Source organism: Coregonus clupeaformis, chromosome 32 (assembly GCF_020615455.1).
Source record: "Coregonus clupeaformis isolate EN_2021a chromosome 32, ASM2061545v1, whole genome shotgun sequence".
Lineage (NCBI taxonomy): Eukaryota > Metazoa > Chordata > Actinopteri > Salmoniformes > Salmonidae > Coregonus > Coregonus clupeaformis.
The window spans coordinates 1,648,465-1,663,539 of record NC_059223.1 but is presented as its reverse complement, the minus strand read 5'-3'; the positions used below and the strand labels follow the sequence as shown (position 1 = coordinate 1,663,539).

The 15,075-nt window shown below is 46.7% G+C and overlaps 1 protein-coding gene across 1 annotated transcript in view; it reads right to left on the bottom strand.

Moving 5' to 3' along the window:
- Nucleotides 1-136: 136 nt before the first annotated feature.
- chd9 (chromodomain helicase DNA binding protein 9) overlaps nt 137-15,075 on the bottom strand; it is a 108,120-nt gene continuing 93,181 nt past the window's right edge. Inside the window, 17 exon segments of the mRNA XM_045209977.1 lie at nt 137-1,560; nt 2,631-2,735; nt 2,831-2,980; nt 3,271-3,510; nt 3,813-3,961; nt 4,375-4,561; nt 5,474-5,743; nt 5,944-6,113; nt 6,285-7,193; nt 7,497-7,702; nt 7,892-8,150; nt 9,339-9,387; nt 9,570-9,598; nt 9,601-9,626; nt 9,986-10,103; nt 10,534-10,637; nt 11,746-11,835. Of these exon segments, the coding sequence (XP_045065912.1) occupies nt 547-1,560; nt 2,631-2,735; nt 2,831-2,980; nt 3,271-3,510; nt 3,813-3,961; nt 4,375-4,561; nt 5,474-5,743; nt 5,944-6,113; nt 6,285-7,193; nt 7,497-7,702; nt 7,892-8,150; nt 9,339-9,387; nt 9,570-9,598; nt 9,601-9,626; nt 9,986-10,103; nt 10,534-10,637; nt 11,746-11,835 (4,075 nt within the window). The 3' untranslated portion in view covers nt 137-546.

Here is a 15,075-nt window from a genome sequence, read left to right as displayed (position 1 = left end):
CTTATGATCCGCAAAGTATACTGTAAGTGTCAAGAAGAAAACCTATAAAAGTATTTACAAAGGAAAGCTAAATATTCATCAAGTTCTTTCCCCCCCCACTCCAAAATATATTACCAGTACAGCTCAGCAAAGAGCCTGTATTTATTTCCTCTTTTTTAATGAAATTAAATCCCAACATGATAATTACAATAATGCCATTTTGACTTATTTTCTCAGTTTGTTGCAATTGTACATCACCGTGTGTTGGCCTAATACAATTTCACAGAGTTCAGAAATCTACTAAAGTTTGACATGCAAAATGTCTCTCAAAACAAGATTGTACCTTTTTGAACAAACACTGAAATTTAATTTCAGTTTCTCCTAGGTCATGGTTCTTCTTGTTTCAGTTTTGTAGTCTTTATTACACAACATTTTTGTTAGTTTTCGTATTTACATGAAAAGAAATCACAATGTAAGTGCAGGGAAATCCATATATATGTGTAATATATATATATATGTGTGTACATTTCTAACAGATACATAAATATATTTATATATTCATAAGGCTCAGTCTTCATCGCTGGAGTCTGATGACCCATCAGATGATGAAGAAGAGCTCCCAGACTCTGATGAAGATGACTCCGCCTTCCCCGAGCCTTCTGGACCACTGTTCTCCTCCTTCTGTTCCCCTGATTCCTCCTCCTTGTCACCAAGACCCTCCTCTTCCTGACGCTCTGGTGTTCTCCTGGGCGACAGAGGTTTTGAGGGGGAAGTCTTGAGGGACTTAGAGGTCTTAGTGGGCTTGTGGGGTTTGTGGTCACTGTTTGAGTCACTGTGTGGCTGCTGTGTGGTGGACACAGGAAGGTTAAGGCCTGGAGTGAGATGCATCCCTGGGTAAAGCATACTGGAGAGTAACAAGGGGTTAAGAGACAGAGGGTGACTGGAGGCTGCCTGGGCAGCAGAAGCACTTAGTGGGGTGGTGGTGGTGGAGGTGGTGGCAGAGGAACTGGAGGAGGAAGGGACACTGGGGACACGGCCATCCCCGGTCCCGCTTTGACCTTCTGTCCTTTCACCTTTTGTGTCCGAGGTGTGGGAGGGGCCGTGGGAGTGGGAGGAGGAGGTGGCTTTGGAGGAGGCAGACGAGGGCTCCCCTCCTCCTCCTTCTCTGCTTCCCTTCTTCCTCTTCCTCTGCTCCGCTCCCCCCGTGGCATCTTGTGGGGGATTCCCCAGCAGACCCCCCATGCTCAGGAGGTTGGGAAGCCCGGCCATGCCAGAGAGCATCATGGGAAACATGGCGGCCAGGTTGTTAGCATCGGTGGGCAGGCCCATGAGGCCGGCAGTGAGCTGCAGTGACTGGAGACTTTGGAGGTTCTGCTGGAAGGCCTGTAGACTAGACAGATCCATGCCAGAGAGGAGGCCGTTGGCCAGCAGGGGGTTGAGGCCCAGGGATGAGGCCCCCTGGTTGGCTGCAGCTGCAGCCTTGGCCAGGGCGCTCTTTGGCCTCCGTCCACGCCGACTCACCTCCTCTGGTACGATGGGTCCTGTCAGGATCCGGTCAAACATGCTCTCTGGGAGGTAGCCCTAAAGGACAGACAGAGAAACACAGGGTTAGCACTCTAATCAACAACTTCATTAGATAACTACAGTTATAAACTGGGTAGTTCGAGCCCTGAATGCTGATTGGCTGACAGCCTGTGGTATATGAGACAGTATTTGTAATAAAAATAAAAATAAATGATTTAACCTTTATTTAACCAGGTAAGCCAGTTGAGAACAAGTTCTCATTTACAACTGCGACCTGGCCAAGATAAAGCAAAGCAGTGCGGAAAAAACAACAACAACACAGAGTTACATATGGAATAAACAAAACGTACAGTCAATAACACAATAGAAAATCTATATACAGTGTGTGCAAATGTAGTAAGTTATGGAGGTAAGGCAATAAATAAGCCATAGTGCAAAATAATTACAATTATAATTTAGTATTAACACTGGAGTGATAGATGTGCAGAAGATGATGTGCAAATAGAGATACTGGGGTGCAAATGAGCAAAATAAATAATGTAAATAACAATATGGGGATGAGGTAGCTGGGTGGGCTAATTACAGATGGGCTGTGTACAGGTGCAGTGATCGGTAAGCTGCTCTGACAACTGATGCTTAAAGTTAGTGAGGGAGATAAGTGTCTCCAGCTTCAGAGATTTTTGCAGTTCGTTCCAGTCATTTGCAGCAGAGAACTGGAAGGAATGGCGACCAAAGGAGGTGTTGGCTTTGGGGATGACCAGTGAGATATACCTGCTGGAACGCATATACGTATACCACGGGTATGACAAAACATGTAACCAGCTTATAATAGCAATGAGGCTGCTCAGGGTTTGTGGTATATGGCCAATATATCACGGCTAAGGGCTGTATCCAGGCACTCCTCATTGCATCGTGCTTAAGAACAGCCCTTAGCCATGGTATATTGGCTATATACCACACCCCCTCAGGCCTTATTGCTTAACTATACCACAGTTACTGCACTGACAACTAGCCAAGCTAGATACATGTAGTTCTATTATTGGTCTTTCATAGCATACACATAAAGTAGGCTTGTGGGGTGTTCCACAGCATATGAAGGGCTGTGAGGGAGAGGCTATCAGACTCACCGACTGCTTGACCACGTCGGCCCACTCTGGTGGAACCCCGTACTCTGGGTTCTCCTGAAGGAACCGACACAGGTCCTTTAGAGGGGGGGCGAAGGCACCACCAACCTGGGGAGAGGAGAGGAGGACAACATGAGACAAAGTAGAAGTTGTACAACCCACACACACCCACACCCACACACAGTAGACTACTGCTGCCTCACCTTCCGTGCATTTCTCCTGTTGATGATCTGGACCCTCTCCTCTCCTGTCAGACTGTTGACATCAATCTTGTTGGGGTTTCTGCAGCGATGCCTCTTCTGCTTGGGTCTACCGTCCTGCTGGAACTGCTGCAGCTGCATCTTATTCACTCCCTGAGGAGGAGAAGAGAGGGTCAGGGATACAGAGGTTCAACTACAGGACTACATCCAAAACAATATCTACTGTCAATGGAAATCAAGGTTGGGGTCAATTGCATTTCGATTCAAATTGCAAATTGAATTTTTGTTTGCGTCATGAATTGACTGAATTGAAATGGAATTGACCGTAACCCTGACGGATATCTATTGTCGTTGTACAGTATATTCACAGCCGTTAATAAACCTTGGTTAGGGAAAGAGGAATGGTGAATCAGAGGGTGAGGAAGAGGAAGGGAGGGACTCACAGGGATGAAGGCCCCTGTGTCGGCCACAAAGCCTGGGTGTTCTTTCAGCCACAGCTCCAGCTCCCTCCTCCTGGGGGCATCGTCTCCGGCCAGACGGGTCCCATCTTTCAGGTTGATGACAGAGACCCTGCTCTCTGTGTCCATGGGGCCCTGGGGCTGGCCCCCTAGGGGGTTACCCTGACCTGAGGGAATAGACAGCCCAGTGCCAGCCTGACCCATACCACCCCACGCTGGGGGCACCTGGAGAGGCAGGGGCATACGTCAGCCCATCAGTGAATAACAAGTGGCTAGTGTTTGTATATGCATGCTAGCACACCCCACATACGGTCTCCTATACTTCAGCACACACAGTAAATCCCATATATTTTTTTAATTGCTAGGTAAACACATTTAGGCATACTCTTTGAACTTTAAATATCTCTTAAAACCATGTAATATAATGTGGCTTTCCAGTACCCAGTGTTTAAGGACTAAATGTTGAAGGACCTAAGATGGCAATATAGGAGAGAGAGGATTGACAGGGAAGTAAAGTAAGATCTTACGCTTTCGGGCACGGCTGGTATTCTGTTCCTGTTCATAAAGAGCAGGTCCATCCCCTCCACATTCTTCCTCCTTCCTCTCCTCCTCTTCACCACCGGCTGGCCATCCATACCGCCGTTCAGCTTCATCTGACCCGCCAGACCTGTAGAGGCTGGAAAAACACAAACAACGTGTCGCAGATTATAACAGAAGACTAAAGCAGTACACACAATCACAATCATGAATGTACAACATATGGGAAAATGTATCTTTGCTGCCATCTAGTGGTAGCAAATACAAAGCACCCAGTTTAGCTTTGATATTTCTCATGAAGGGTTTTCTTTAATTAATATTAATATGCCATTTAACAGACACTTTTATCCAAAGTGACTTACAGTCATGTGGGCATACATTTTTACGTATGGGTGGTCCCGGGGATCGAACCCACTACCCTGGCATTACAAGCGCCATGCTCTACCAATTGAGCTACAGAGGACCACCAGACGGGTATGAACTATCAATTGTATAAACAAACAATACATTGTTGTAAGAACAACCTTGTGGTCAGCCCTACTTTGTACGTACCGTGTGGGAAGCTGGCAGCCTGGGGCTTGGTGAAGTCAGCCAGACTGGTGTCTGAGGCACTCTGGAGCTCATGGAGCCTTGTAAGGTACTGCTGCTGGCTCAGGGGCCCCTCCTCAGGTTCTAGGGGCCTCTTCAGGGGCTGGCCGGGCCCCTGCTTCTGGAAGGTCAGCTTCAGACCACCCTCCTGCTGCAGAGAGAGAGAGGCTGTCAGTCAATCACACAGAAACACAAGGTCACACTGTCTGATGGCATTGGAGCCCCTTCTACAGAAAGAAAACGAACCAAAACATAACAGAAAAGGTGGAGGGGGTCTAAGTGCTTGTTTTGATTTTCACTGCATTGGCACAATACTTTGTTGGCTTGTCAGGCTTCGCTCTAAGAGCATTCTGTATGCTAGTTTCATTCTGTATGCTAGTTTCTAAGTTGGAAGTTGGGATAGCTATGGGTAGGGACACAGCATAAACTGTAGCAGCTAGAAGCATACAGTGGAGGTTGTCTATGCAATGCAGGGAAGGCAGCAGCTTTCAGCATATTCCTTATTAAGGTCAAGATTCCAGCCAAACTCGTCAGAAAAGCCCCAGCAACCCTGTAGCAGCAGTCAGTGGCCATTTTATAGAATATTTGACAAAAATGCTCCTCCCTCTGTTGCTATGGCAATGTAGGCTCATAGCTAGCTACTGTAGTATTAAAGCAAGCAGGAAGCAGGCCTGCATGGTTAATAGCCCAGCTGCTATCAGCCCCATTAGAGACAGAACACCCACAGTACTACAGCCTCATCACAATCACCCAGAGTAGAAAGCCAGCCCCATCTCAATCATATTAACCCTCTCAAACCCCAGTGTCTCTCCACACTAAGCTTCTTATTAGCTTCCCATCCATGAATGACTGATTTATGTCAAAATGTAATTACAGCCCCGGAGCCCAATCCACATGGAGTGGGTAGAAATTAAAGAGGGTATTACTATTAAACAAATCAGTGCTGTAGGCAGCAGCCAAAACAACAAAATCAAAATCCCCAACAAAACATGCTGAAACACCGCAATTAGGCTTTGGAGTGGTGTGGGGTCCTACGAGAGGGGAGTAACGGAAATCAACATACTTCATTCATTTTCACTGAGAACTCCTTTTCTCCTGCAACATGCTTCTTCACCTTTGAACCCTGAGGGGAGGCAGAGGGGTCCTCTGAGGCCGAGGCGGAAGCTGAGCAGAGGTTGCTGCTGTTGTTGGCCGCGGCTGCATTGTCCAGCAGCTTGGTGGTATAGAAGGAGGCTACGGCCCCTCCTGCCTCGTATGCCCGCCGGGCCCCCGGCCACTTCCCCTTCAGCACTGCCTGGCAGATACTGTCCAGACGGTTGATCATCACACGGTCCTACAGGGGGACAGGGGACATTATAAAATGGGTTGTTTGGATTCCTGGATGCTGATTGGCTTTTGCCCGGACTATATCGTCTGCTGGAAGGATGAAATAAAACTGGATTATCGTGAACAACACCCTCCTAAACTGCTGTTTCAACATGGTTGGGATTCTCAGGACACCCAAACACAAAGAGGTTTGGTGTGTGTGTTTACCTTGGGCCAGTAGGATGCAGCCAGCATGTATCCTCCCTGGAAGGGGTGGTGGTGTGAGTTGTTGCTGACACCGTTCTCTGTCACGTGACTGTCCTGCATCTCATCCTGAGTGGTGCTGAGAGACGCCACGCTGTCTTCGTCAAATCCCTTCACACTGGCCACTGTCGGGACTGGAAGAACATGCAATATAACTGTCATTTAGAAAACCTCAAACTACTTCAGACAGCCTAACAACTTTGGCAAAATCACAACCTTAATTGCCTCAATGGTACTGTAAAAGTATTTCACTGCAAGAGCCAAAAGACACCAGAGAACACCAGAATAATAACAGCAGCACTCACCCTTGGTTTTTCCTTCCTCTCCCTCACTCTCACTGTCATCAGAGGAAGATGAAGATGAGGAAGAGGAAGATGAGGAGCCTGATGAGCAGGATGAAGACGAAGAGGAGCTGGATCCGGAGCGTGAGGAGGAAGAGGACGACGATGACGATGATGAAGAAGATCGTGATGAAGAGCTGGAGGAGGAGCCGTCCGAGTCGGAGTCTGACGCTGCGGAGGCCGCTCGTCTGGCCTCCCTTCGACTTCTTTTATTGGCTCTCTTCTCTTTCCTGGCGGCTGAGTTGGGCGTGAGAGGCTTGGTCCGTGCTGCCACCATGTGGCTCTCATTCTCTCCTTTCACCACCCCCAGGTCAGGCTTCTCCTCTATCCCTGTAGGGGTGAGAGGGGCGGGCTGGGGACTCCACCCTTCCCCCTCCACCTGACCCCCTCTCTCCATGCTTTCCTCCCCCTCTGAGAGAGGTTCTTCTTTGGGCACTGCCCCCGGGATGTCCTCCCTCTCCCTCTGGGCTGGGGCAGGCACTGGGGACCCTGCCAAGGCTGGGTCTCTATTAGCCTGGTACTGGGGGTTCAGGAGCGGAGTAGAGTTCTGGGATGGCTGTTGGACTCCTTTATTCTGGCTGTAGTTGCGCTGGGCAGCCATGAAGCAGAGCTCTGGGTCTCGGAGGATGTGGTAGTCTGTGCGGCTGACGCCGTGCTTAGCGGCCCCGATTAGGAGGTCTCGGTCGTGGGTACCGGTCTCCCACCACACGGGCAGGTCCGAGCCCAGCTGGCACAGGGGCAGGCGCTCGTAGAGCAAGGGGTGGTGCAGGACCTGTTCCCTGACCTGGCGTAGCAGCTCTACTCTGTAGAGCGTACGAGATGCACGCTCCTCTGTGATGGGCTGAATGGACAGAGAGGGGTCCACCGCTGTGTCTAGAGAGGGGGAGAGAGGGAATAAGGCTGTCCTGCATAATTCATACATCTGTGTTTGCATTTTGTGTGAACTTATTCCACTCGCTGTTTAACTTTCCATAGATCGTTAACTTTATCACTTGCTTGTTTCCCCAGCATTTCCTTAAATCATTAATCTTGACATACTGTAGTACATTATCAGCAGGTACTGTATTAGTAAGCACACAACTCCTCTAATAAACGACAGTATACAGCTTATAAGTATATTGACTTCCACGCCTTTTCTACAGGTGGCACAGCATGGATGAACAGTATCTCTCTCACCTCCTTCTCTGGGTGGCAGGCGACACACTCTCCTGCACATGGCGGTGAAGGCCCACAGGTACTTCTGCAGACTCTCGTCTGTCTTCTTGTGCAGCCGAGCCATGGCTCTGAACTTGGTCCAGTCGAAACGGCCCAGGTCTGGGTCAAACACCACACCAAATGTTGACACCACACGGTAGAAATCAGCTTCCTCTCGCCTTGTCCATCTGGGGAGAGCGGGAGGGAGAGAGAAACAGAGAGAAAGAGAAATAGGGGGAGAGATAGAGATATAGACAGAGAGAGGGAGGAGAGAAAGAGAACAGGAGACAGTGATAAGCACTTCACCCATCTAAGTGGTATAAGGTATAGACCGTGGTTAGGGTACGTTTCTGTCCAGGCCTTGCAGCTTCACTCACCTCTGCTGGCGTTCTATCTTGGCGGCCATCTTGGGGTTGATCGTGTCGTTGAGGGTGGGTGGCAGGGGGCACAGTGAGGGCGTGACCTGAGTGGTGTGCTGTGTCTGGGCCTGGTGGATGTGGAGGATCTGTCTGGACTTGGTGTAGCGCTGAGAGGCCGTGATCAGACGTCTCAGTCTGGCTGTTAGTACTGAGGACGAGGGCCAGTAGGCTGTATCTCCTCCTCCACCTAACCCCTCCATCATCACTGGAACACCCTCTGGAGAGCACACACACACAATGTTAAACCAGGGAGAACGCTTTTTAAGTTGTTTTATAGTAGTGGAAGAAGTTGTGGTAGTTTCAGCAGTAGTAGCACTAGTCGTAGTGACTGTTTGTAGTAGTAGTGACTGGTAGTAGTAGTAGTAGTGACTGGTAGTAGTAGTAGTAGTAGTGACTGTTTGTAGTAGCAGTGACTGGTAGTAGTAGTAGTAGTAGTAGTAGTAGTAGTAGCAGCAGCAGCAGCAGTAGTAGTGACTGGTAGTAGTAGTAGTAGTAGTAACTGGTAGTAGTAGTAGTAGTAGTAGTAGTAGTAGTAGTAGTAGTAGTAGTAACTGGTAGTAGTAGTAGTAGTAGTAGCAGTAGTAGTAGTAGTAGTAGTAGTAGTAGTAGTAGTAGTAGTAGTAGTGACAGGTAGTAGTAGTAGTGACTGGTAGTAGTAGAGACTGGTAGTAGTAGTAGTAGAAGTAGTAGTAGTAGTAGTAGTTAGTGGTGGCATTAGTAGTAGTGACTAGTAGTAGTAGTAGTAGTAGTAGTAGTAGTAGTAGTAGTAGTAGTAGTTAGTGGTGGCATTAGTAGTAGTGACTAGAAATAGTAGTAGTAGTAGTAGTAGTAGTAGTAGTAGTAGTAGTAGTAGTAGTAGTAGTGGTGACTGGTAGTAGTAGTAGTAGTAGTAGTAGTAGTAGTGACTGTTGTAGTAGTGACTGGTAGTAATAGTAGTAGTGACTGGTAGTAGTAGTAGTAGTGACTGGTAGTAGTAGTAGTAGTAGTAGTAGTAGTAGTAGTAGTAGTAGTAGTAGTGACTGGTAGTGACTTGTAGTAGTGACTGGTAGTAGTAGTAGTAGTAGTGACTGGTAGTAGTAGTAGTAGTAGTAGTAGTAGTAGTAGTAGTAGTGACTGGTAGTAGTAGTAGTAGTATAGTAGTAGTGACTTGTAGTAGTGACTGGTAGTAGTAGCAGTGACTGGTAGTAGTAGCAGTAGTAGTAGTAGTAGTAGTAGTAGTAGTAGTAGTAGTAGTAGTAGTAGTAGTAGTAGTAGTAGTAGTAGTGACTTGTAGTAGTGACTGGTAGTAGTAGCAGTGACTGGTAGTAGTAGTAGTGACTGCAGTAGATATACTAATATGATGTGTATTGGTTTTGATAGTACAAAAGCTGAGTAGAAAGAGACAGGATAGAAAGATATAACTGACCTCCAGGATTATCTGTGACAACCAGGTCTCCAGGAGAGGAGGCGTCATCCTATGGAGGAGAGAAGTGTATGTTCAAACACTGGACACAGAACTGGACACAATAACATTCAAAACAACTTGTATTCTCTAGTCTCTAAAAGGGCAGAGAATACACATGCCAGTCAGTGTGTACAGCAGCCTTATCTGTTGGCTGTGCTGGCTCTGCTCTGCCCCCCTGCGCTGTGGCCTCACCTCCATATCGTCCTTCAGCAAGGCTGGGGCGGCTTGTATTCTGGGTCATCCACGTCCCTGCAAACACAGATAACAACAGTCAGCCAGCCAGTAAGTCAGCCAGCCAGTTAGTCAGTCAGTCAGCAAGGGCCACACAAGGTGAGACAGGGGAACTTGCAGGCAGCTCCTAACAACTCTGAACTAAACACAGACTCAGATTCATGTCAGAAAATGTTTTTTATTTGTCAAAACGTTTCTGGTTTCTTCCTTTTCTAGCATAGCTTTATGACTGGTTATAAAAAGTGTTACAACAACTCAAACTTTTTAATTGTGTCATTGTGTGTCTAGACCCTGTCTGACTCAGTGGAGGAGACCAACAAGCTAGCTAGCTGACTTAGTCAGTCAGACTGTCTGCCATGATGTGTAATGTTACCTACCCATCCATGAAGTCATTGGCTCTCTGTTCAGCAGCGATGGCCTTCTCGTCTGGTCGGCCCACCCGCTCTAGGAAGCAGAGGGCAGGGTCTGCACGCACCGTGTTGTACTTCTCATAACCTGTATGAGTGGACGACAGCGGAGAGATAAGCAAACAGAGGTTAGCTAAATACGCTCATGGACACAAAGATATATATATATATTTAAACATACAGCTGGCCACTTTCCCCCAAAGGCGAGTGTGACAGCTGTCATCCAACGTAAACTAGATCCCAACGGAAAAACATGAAAACACCTATAGTACATTTTCCACATGACACTACTATCTCAGAATTGTACATACTATACTGTATCTGACCCTTTTTGCCTGTCTTCATTTGTCTAGGCTCTGTTCTAATATCCATTCTAGTAAACCCACTTAGAATACATGCCCAAAACATGACTTTATGCTAAGTGTTATGCTAGTATAGTAGCCCTAGTATCACACATTCCTAGTTGTCTCAGGCCTGTGCGTCAGTTAGCACATCCCTGGTCCCTGTTGTCGACTCACCGTGCTTGTAGACCCCCAACAGCAGACACTTGTCAGAGATGTTGTCCCACCACAGGGCTGGTAGCTCAGAGCTGTCGGGCTCAGGAACCCAGATCTTGATCTCACTGAGGAGGAGGGGGGTGTGAACAGAACACACACAATATGAGAGGAGGAACATGCCGATACATGTATAGCATGGGGAACTCATGGGTACTATGACAGCTGGGTTTCCATTCCAACATAGATTCTCAGATAAGCAACGGTGTGGAACAACCAAAACCCTGAGCTCCGATAAGACTTTAAGGTCAGCATCAAGGCTGAAAATGTGTTTGGGTACTAAAAATACTAAACGATTTTCCTCACCCACTTCTGTATATCCTCATCAATATTATTGGTTCTGAGAAGCTGCTGATCCATCTTTGAACAGCAGGTGGTGACTACTGACTTTCCTTCCCTGAGTCTGACTAGCTGTGCCCTCCTTCAGACATGGACTTTCCTTCCCTGAGTCTGACTAGCTGTGCCCTCCTTCAGACATGGACTTTCCTTCCCTGAGTCTGACTAGCTGTGCCCTCCTTCAGACATGGACTTTCCTTCCCTGAGTCTGACTAGCTGTGCCCTCCTTCAGACATGGACTTTCCTTCCCTGAGTCTGACTAGCTGTGCCCTCCTTCAGACATGGACTTTCCTTCCCTGAGTCTGACTAGCTGTGCCCTCCTTCAGACATGGACTTTCCTTCCCTGAGTCTGACTAGCTGTGCCCTCCTTCAGACATGGACTTTCCTTCCCTGAGTCTGACTAGCTGTGCCCCCTCATGGTGATAGATAGAGACAGCAACAGTATGTATGGGAACAACCTGTCATGTTTGGTCTATTCCTTACCATGGAAAACATGAACAACATAGGCCTATGAATTAACAGGTTTTTATTTGAAAAGTGAATGTAAACTGAACCTTTTAAAACGATGTGTCTGCTGAATTTGTGTGCCAGCAGCTTACCAGAAATCCCAAACTTAAACAAATACTGGCATAGTGCTGGCAGCCTGGCTGAACTGGTTGGCATAACATTCAATCTAGCCTGAATAGCCACCGATCAATCCGACCATCTCAAAATAATGGAGTAAATAGTGTAATCCTCTTCAAATAATCTAATAACTGAAATTAACAAAAGTAGAGGACAGACAGAGAGAGCAGCTGTTTAGAGGTGTTTGGTTGTAAAAGAGGTGAAAGTTCAGCTCACCTGGAGTCCACGCCGTCTAGTATCTTCTGGGACTGGCTTCCCATCACCTCTTGTTTCAGGTAGTAGAGCATTCTAACCCGCAGCAACACCCTGCACACAGACACAGCCCCGCCCGCGGTCACAACAAAGCCTCAGCACGCACAAACGCTGAGAGAGCAGAACGGCATTCACTTTCACACGCACTCACGTCCGTAAATACATACACACACACACACACACACACACACACACCCTCACACATTCACGGACGGACAAACTCACGCATACACACACACACAATCGAAATCTCACACAATCACACTCTCTCTCACACACATTCTCACTTTTCTCCTGGATGACTGAAATACTGTGCCTAGCTCATCACGGTAGATCAACTGTCCATGCAAAGGGAAAACATTTTGTATTGCTGTATATACTGTATAAATGTTGTCTTCAATGATGCACTCATGCTCAAAATGGAGTGGAATAGAAAATATGCAGTCATTGCATTGTCACTGTGTAGTCAGTCACTGATGCAGTTTCTGTGTCATAGAGTGAGACAGTCTGTGCCATAGAGAGTGGGACAGTGTCTGTGCCATAGAGAGTGGGACAGTGTCTGTGCCATAGAGAGTGGGACAGTGTCTGTGCCATAGAGAGTGGGACAGTGTCTGTGCCATAGAGCGGAGTGGTGTGATATGATGTGATCTCTGGGCTGGCAGGGAGAGGAGAGAAGAGAGAGGCAGGCTGAGTCAGAGGAGAGATGCTGTTTCCATGACGCACCTGCCAGGCCTCAGTCAGAGATGTAGGTGGAGGGTGGGGTATGGTATGCCTGATCTGTGATGGACTGGCATACATTCTAGTCTCCGTTCCTCTCTTAAACTAGGGTCTGAGAAAATCTAGCCTTTTGATCTGTCTAGCAGTGTGGCAGGTTAAAAAGTGCAGTGTAGATTTCTTCAGATCGTGTGTGTGGCCCTAGCTTTACACATCCAGTATGCCACTAGCGGAGAGGGAGCGACATGAGCACACCCCCTCTGCAGGCAGAGCTGTGAGCTCCAGTGCTTGCCTCTCTCTCTCCCTCCCTCCCTCCCACCCTGGAGTGTGGGAGGTATCTTATGGAGAAGGGAACCTCACAGCACCAGACATAGAGCTCATACACGCACATGACCGCGAGCACTCACACACACACAACTGTACACACACTTGTAAAATACCCACACACTTATGTACATACTGTACTTACTATACAAGCACAGGATACAAACAGTCAGATACATGAAGGTAAACACACACCCACAATCACATGCAGATCATATACAAGTCATACCGAGAATGTTACACATATCCCAACAGAACACAGGCCTCGTAAATCTAGGCCAGTACTAGTAGCTACACACACTATTGAACACATATCTTCTAAATGTCATTATCATAGGATAGGGTTATGGATCTCTGTGTGGGACAGGGACAGTAGGGTGCCATTCCTGTGCATGCCCCAACCCAACGTCAGTCCACATTCCACCCTGAGGGGAAAACGCGGAGGTCAGCAAAGCCACAGAGTGTGTCCCCGTTTGGCCAGCGTGCCACCCATCGGACGATCCATGGCTTAAGCACTACTGCTCTGGGAACAATGGAGAACTTTCTATGGAAGCCCTGCATGGCTCTGTGTCTAAAGCCGGACGGCAGAAGACAAACCCTCCAACCAACCCCATTTAGAAAGACAGCACAGCAGCCTAAATCTATTTACTGTAGCTTTATATCAATAGAGAGGTATACTTTCTGGGTGATTTACATATTGACTGGCTTTCATCAGGCCGCCCACTCAAGAGAAAGATTCAAACTGTAACCAGTGCCTGCAACCTGGTTCAGGTTATCAGTCAACCTACCAGGGTAGTTACAAACAGTACAGGAGTTAAATCATCAACATGTATTGATCATATCTTTACTAATGCCGCAGAGATTTGTTTGAAAGCAGTATCCAAATCCATTGGATGTAGTGATCACAATATAGTAGCCATAGCTAGGAAAACCAAAGTTCCAAAGGCTGGGCATAATAGACACTGCACTTGACACATTTATGAAATTGCTTATTCCAGTTACTAATAAGCATGCACCCATTAAGAAAATGACTGTAAAAACGGTTCAATCCCCGTGGATTGATGAGGAATTGAAAAATGGTATTGTTGAGAGGGATGAGGCAAAAGAAATGGCAAATAAGTCTGGCCGATTGGCAAACATATTGCAAACTGAGAAATCATGTGACTAAACTGAATAAAAAGAAGAAGAAACTACACTATGAAACAAAGATAAATGACATAAAGAATGATAGTAAAAAGCTTTGGAGCACCTTAAATTAATTTTTGGGAAAAAAGGCAAACTCAGCTCCATCATTCATTGAATCAGATGGCTCATACATCACAAAACCAACTGATATTGCCAACTACTTTAATGATTTTTTAATTGGCAAGATTTGCAAACTTAGGCATGACATGCCAGCAACAATTGCTGACACTACACATCCAAGTATATCTGACCAAATTATGAAAGACAAGCATTGTAATTTTGAATTCCGTAAAGTGAGTGTGGAAGAGGTGAAAACATTATTGTTGTCTATCAACAATGACAAGCCACCGGGGTCTGACAACTTGGATAGAAAATTACTGAGGATAATAGCGGACGATATTGCCACTCCTATTTGCCATATTTTCAATTTAAGCCTACTAGAATGTGTGTGCCCCCAGGCTTGGAGAGAAGCAACATTCATTCCGATACCTAAAAACAGCAAAGCCCCCTTTACTGGCTCAAACAGCCGACCAATTAGCCTGTTACCAACCCTTAGTAAACTATTGGAAAAAATTGTGTTTGACCAGATACAATGCTATTTTACAGTAAACAAATTGAAAACAAACTTTCAGCGTGCTTATAGAGAAGGACACTCAACAAAAACAGCACTTACACAAATGACTGATGATTGGCTGAGAGAAATTGATGATAAAAAGATTGTGCGGGCTGTTTTGTTAGACTTCAGTGTGGCTTTTGACATTATCGATCATAGTCTAATGATGGAAAAACGTATGTGTTAGGGCTTTACTCCACCTGCTATATTGTGGATACAGAGTTACCTGTCTAACAGAACACAGAGGGTGTTCTTTAATGGAAGCTTCTCCAACATAATCCAGGTAGAATCAGGAATTCCCCAGGGCAGCTCTCTAGGCCCATTACTTTTTTCAATCTTTACTAATGACATGCCACTGGCTTTGAGTAAAGCCAGAGTGTCTATGTATGCGGATGACTCAACACTATACATGTCAGCTACTACAGCGACTGAAATTACTGCAACACTTAACAAAGAGT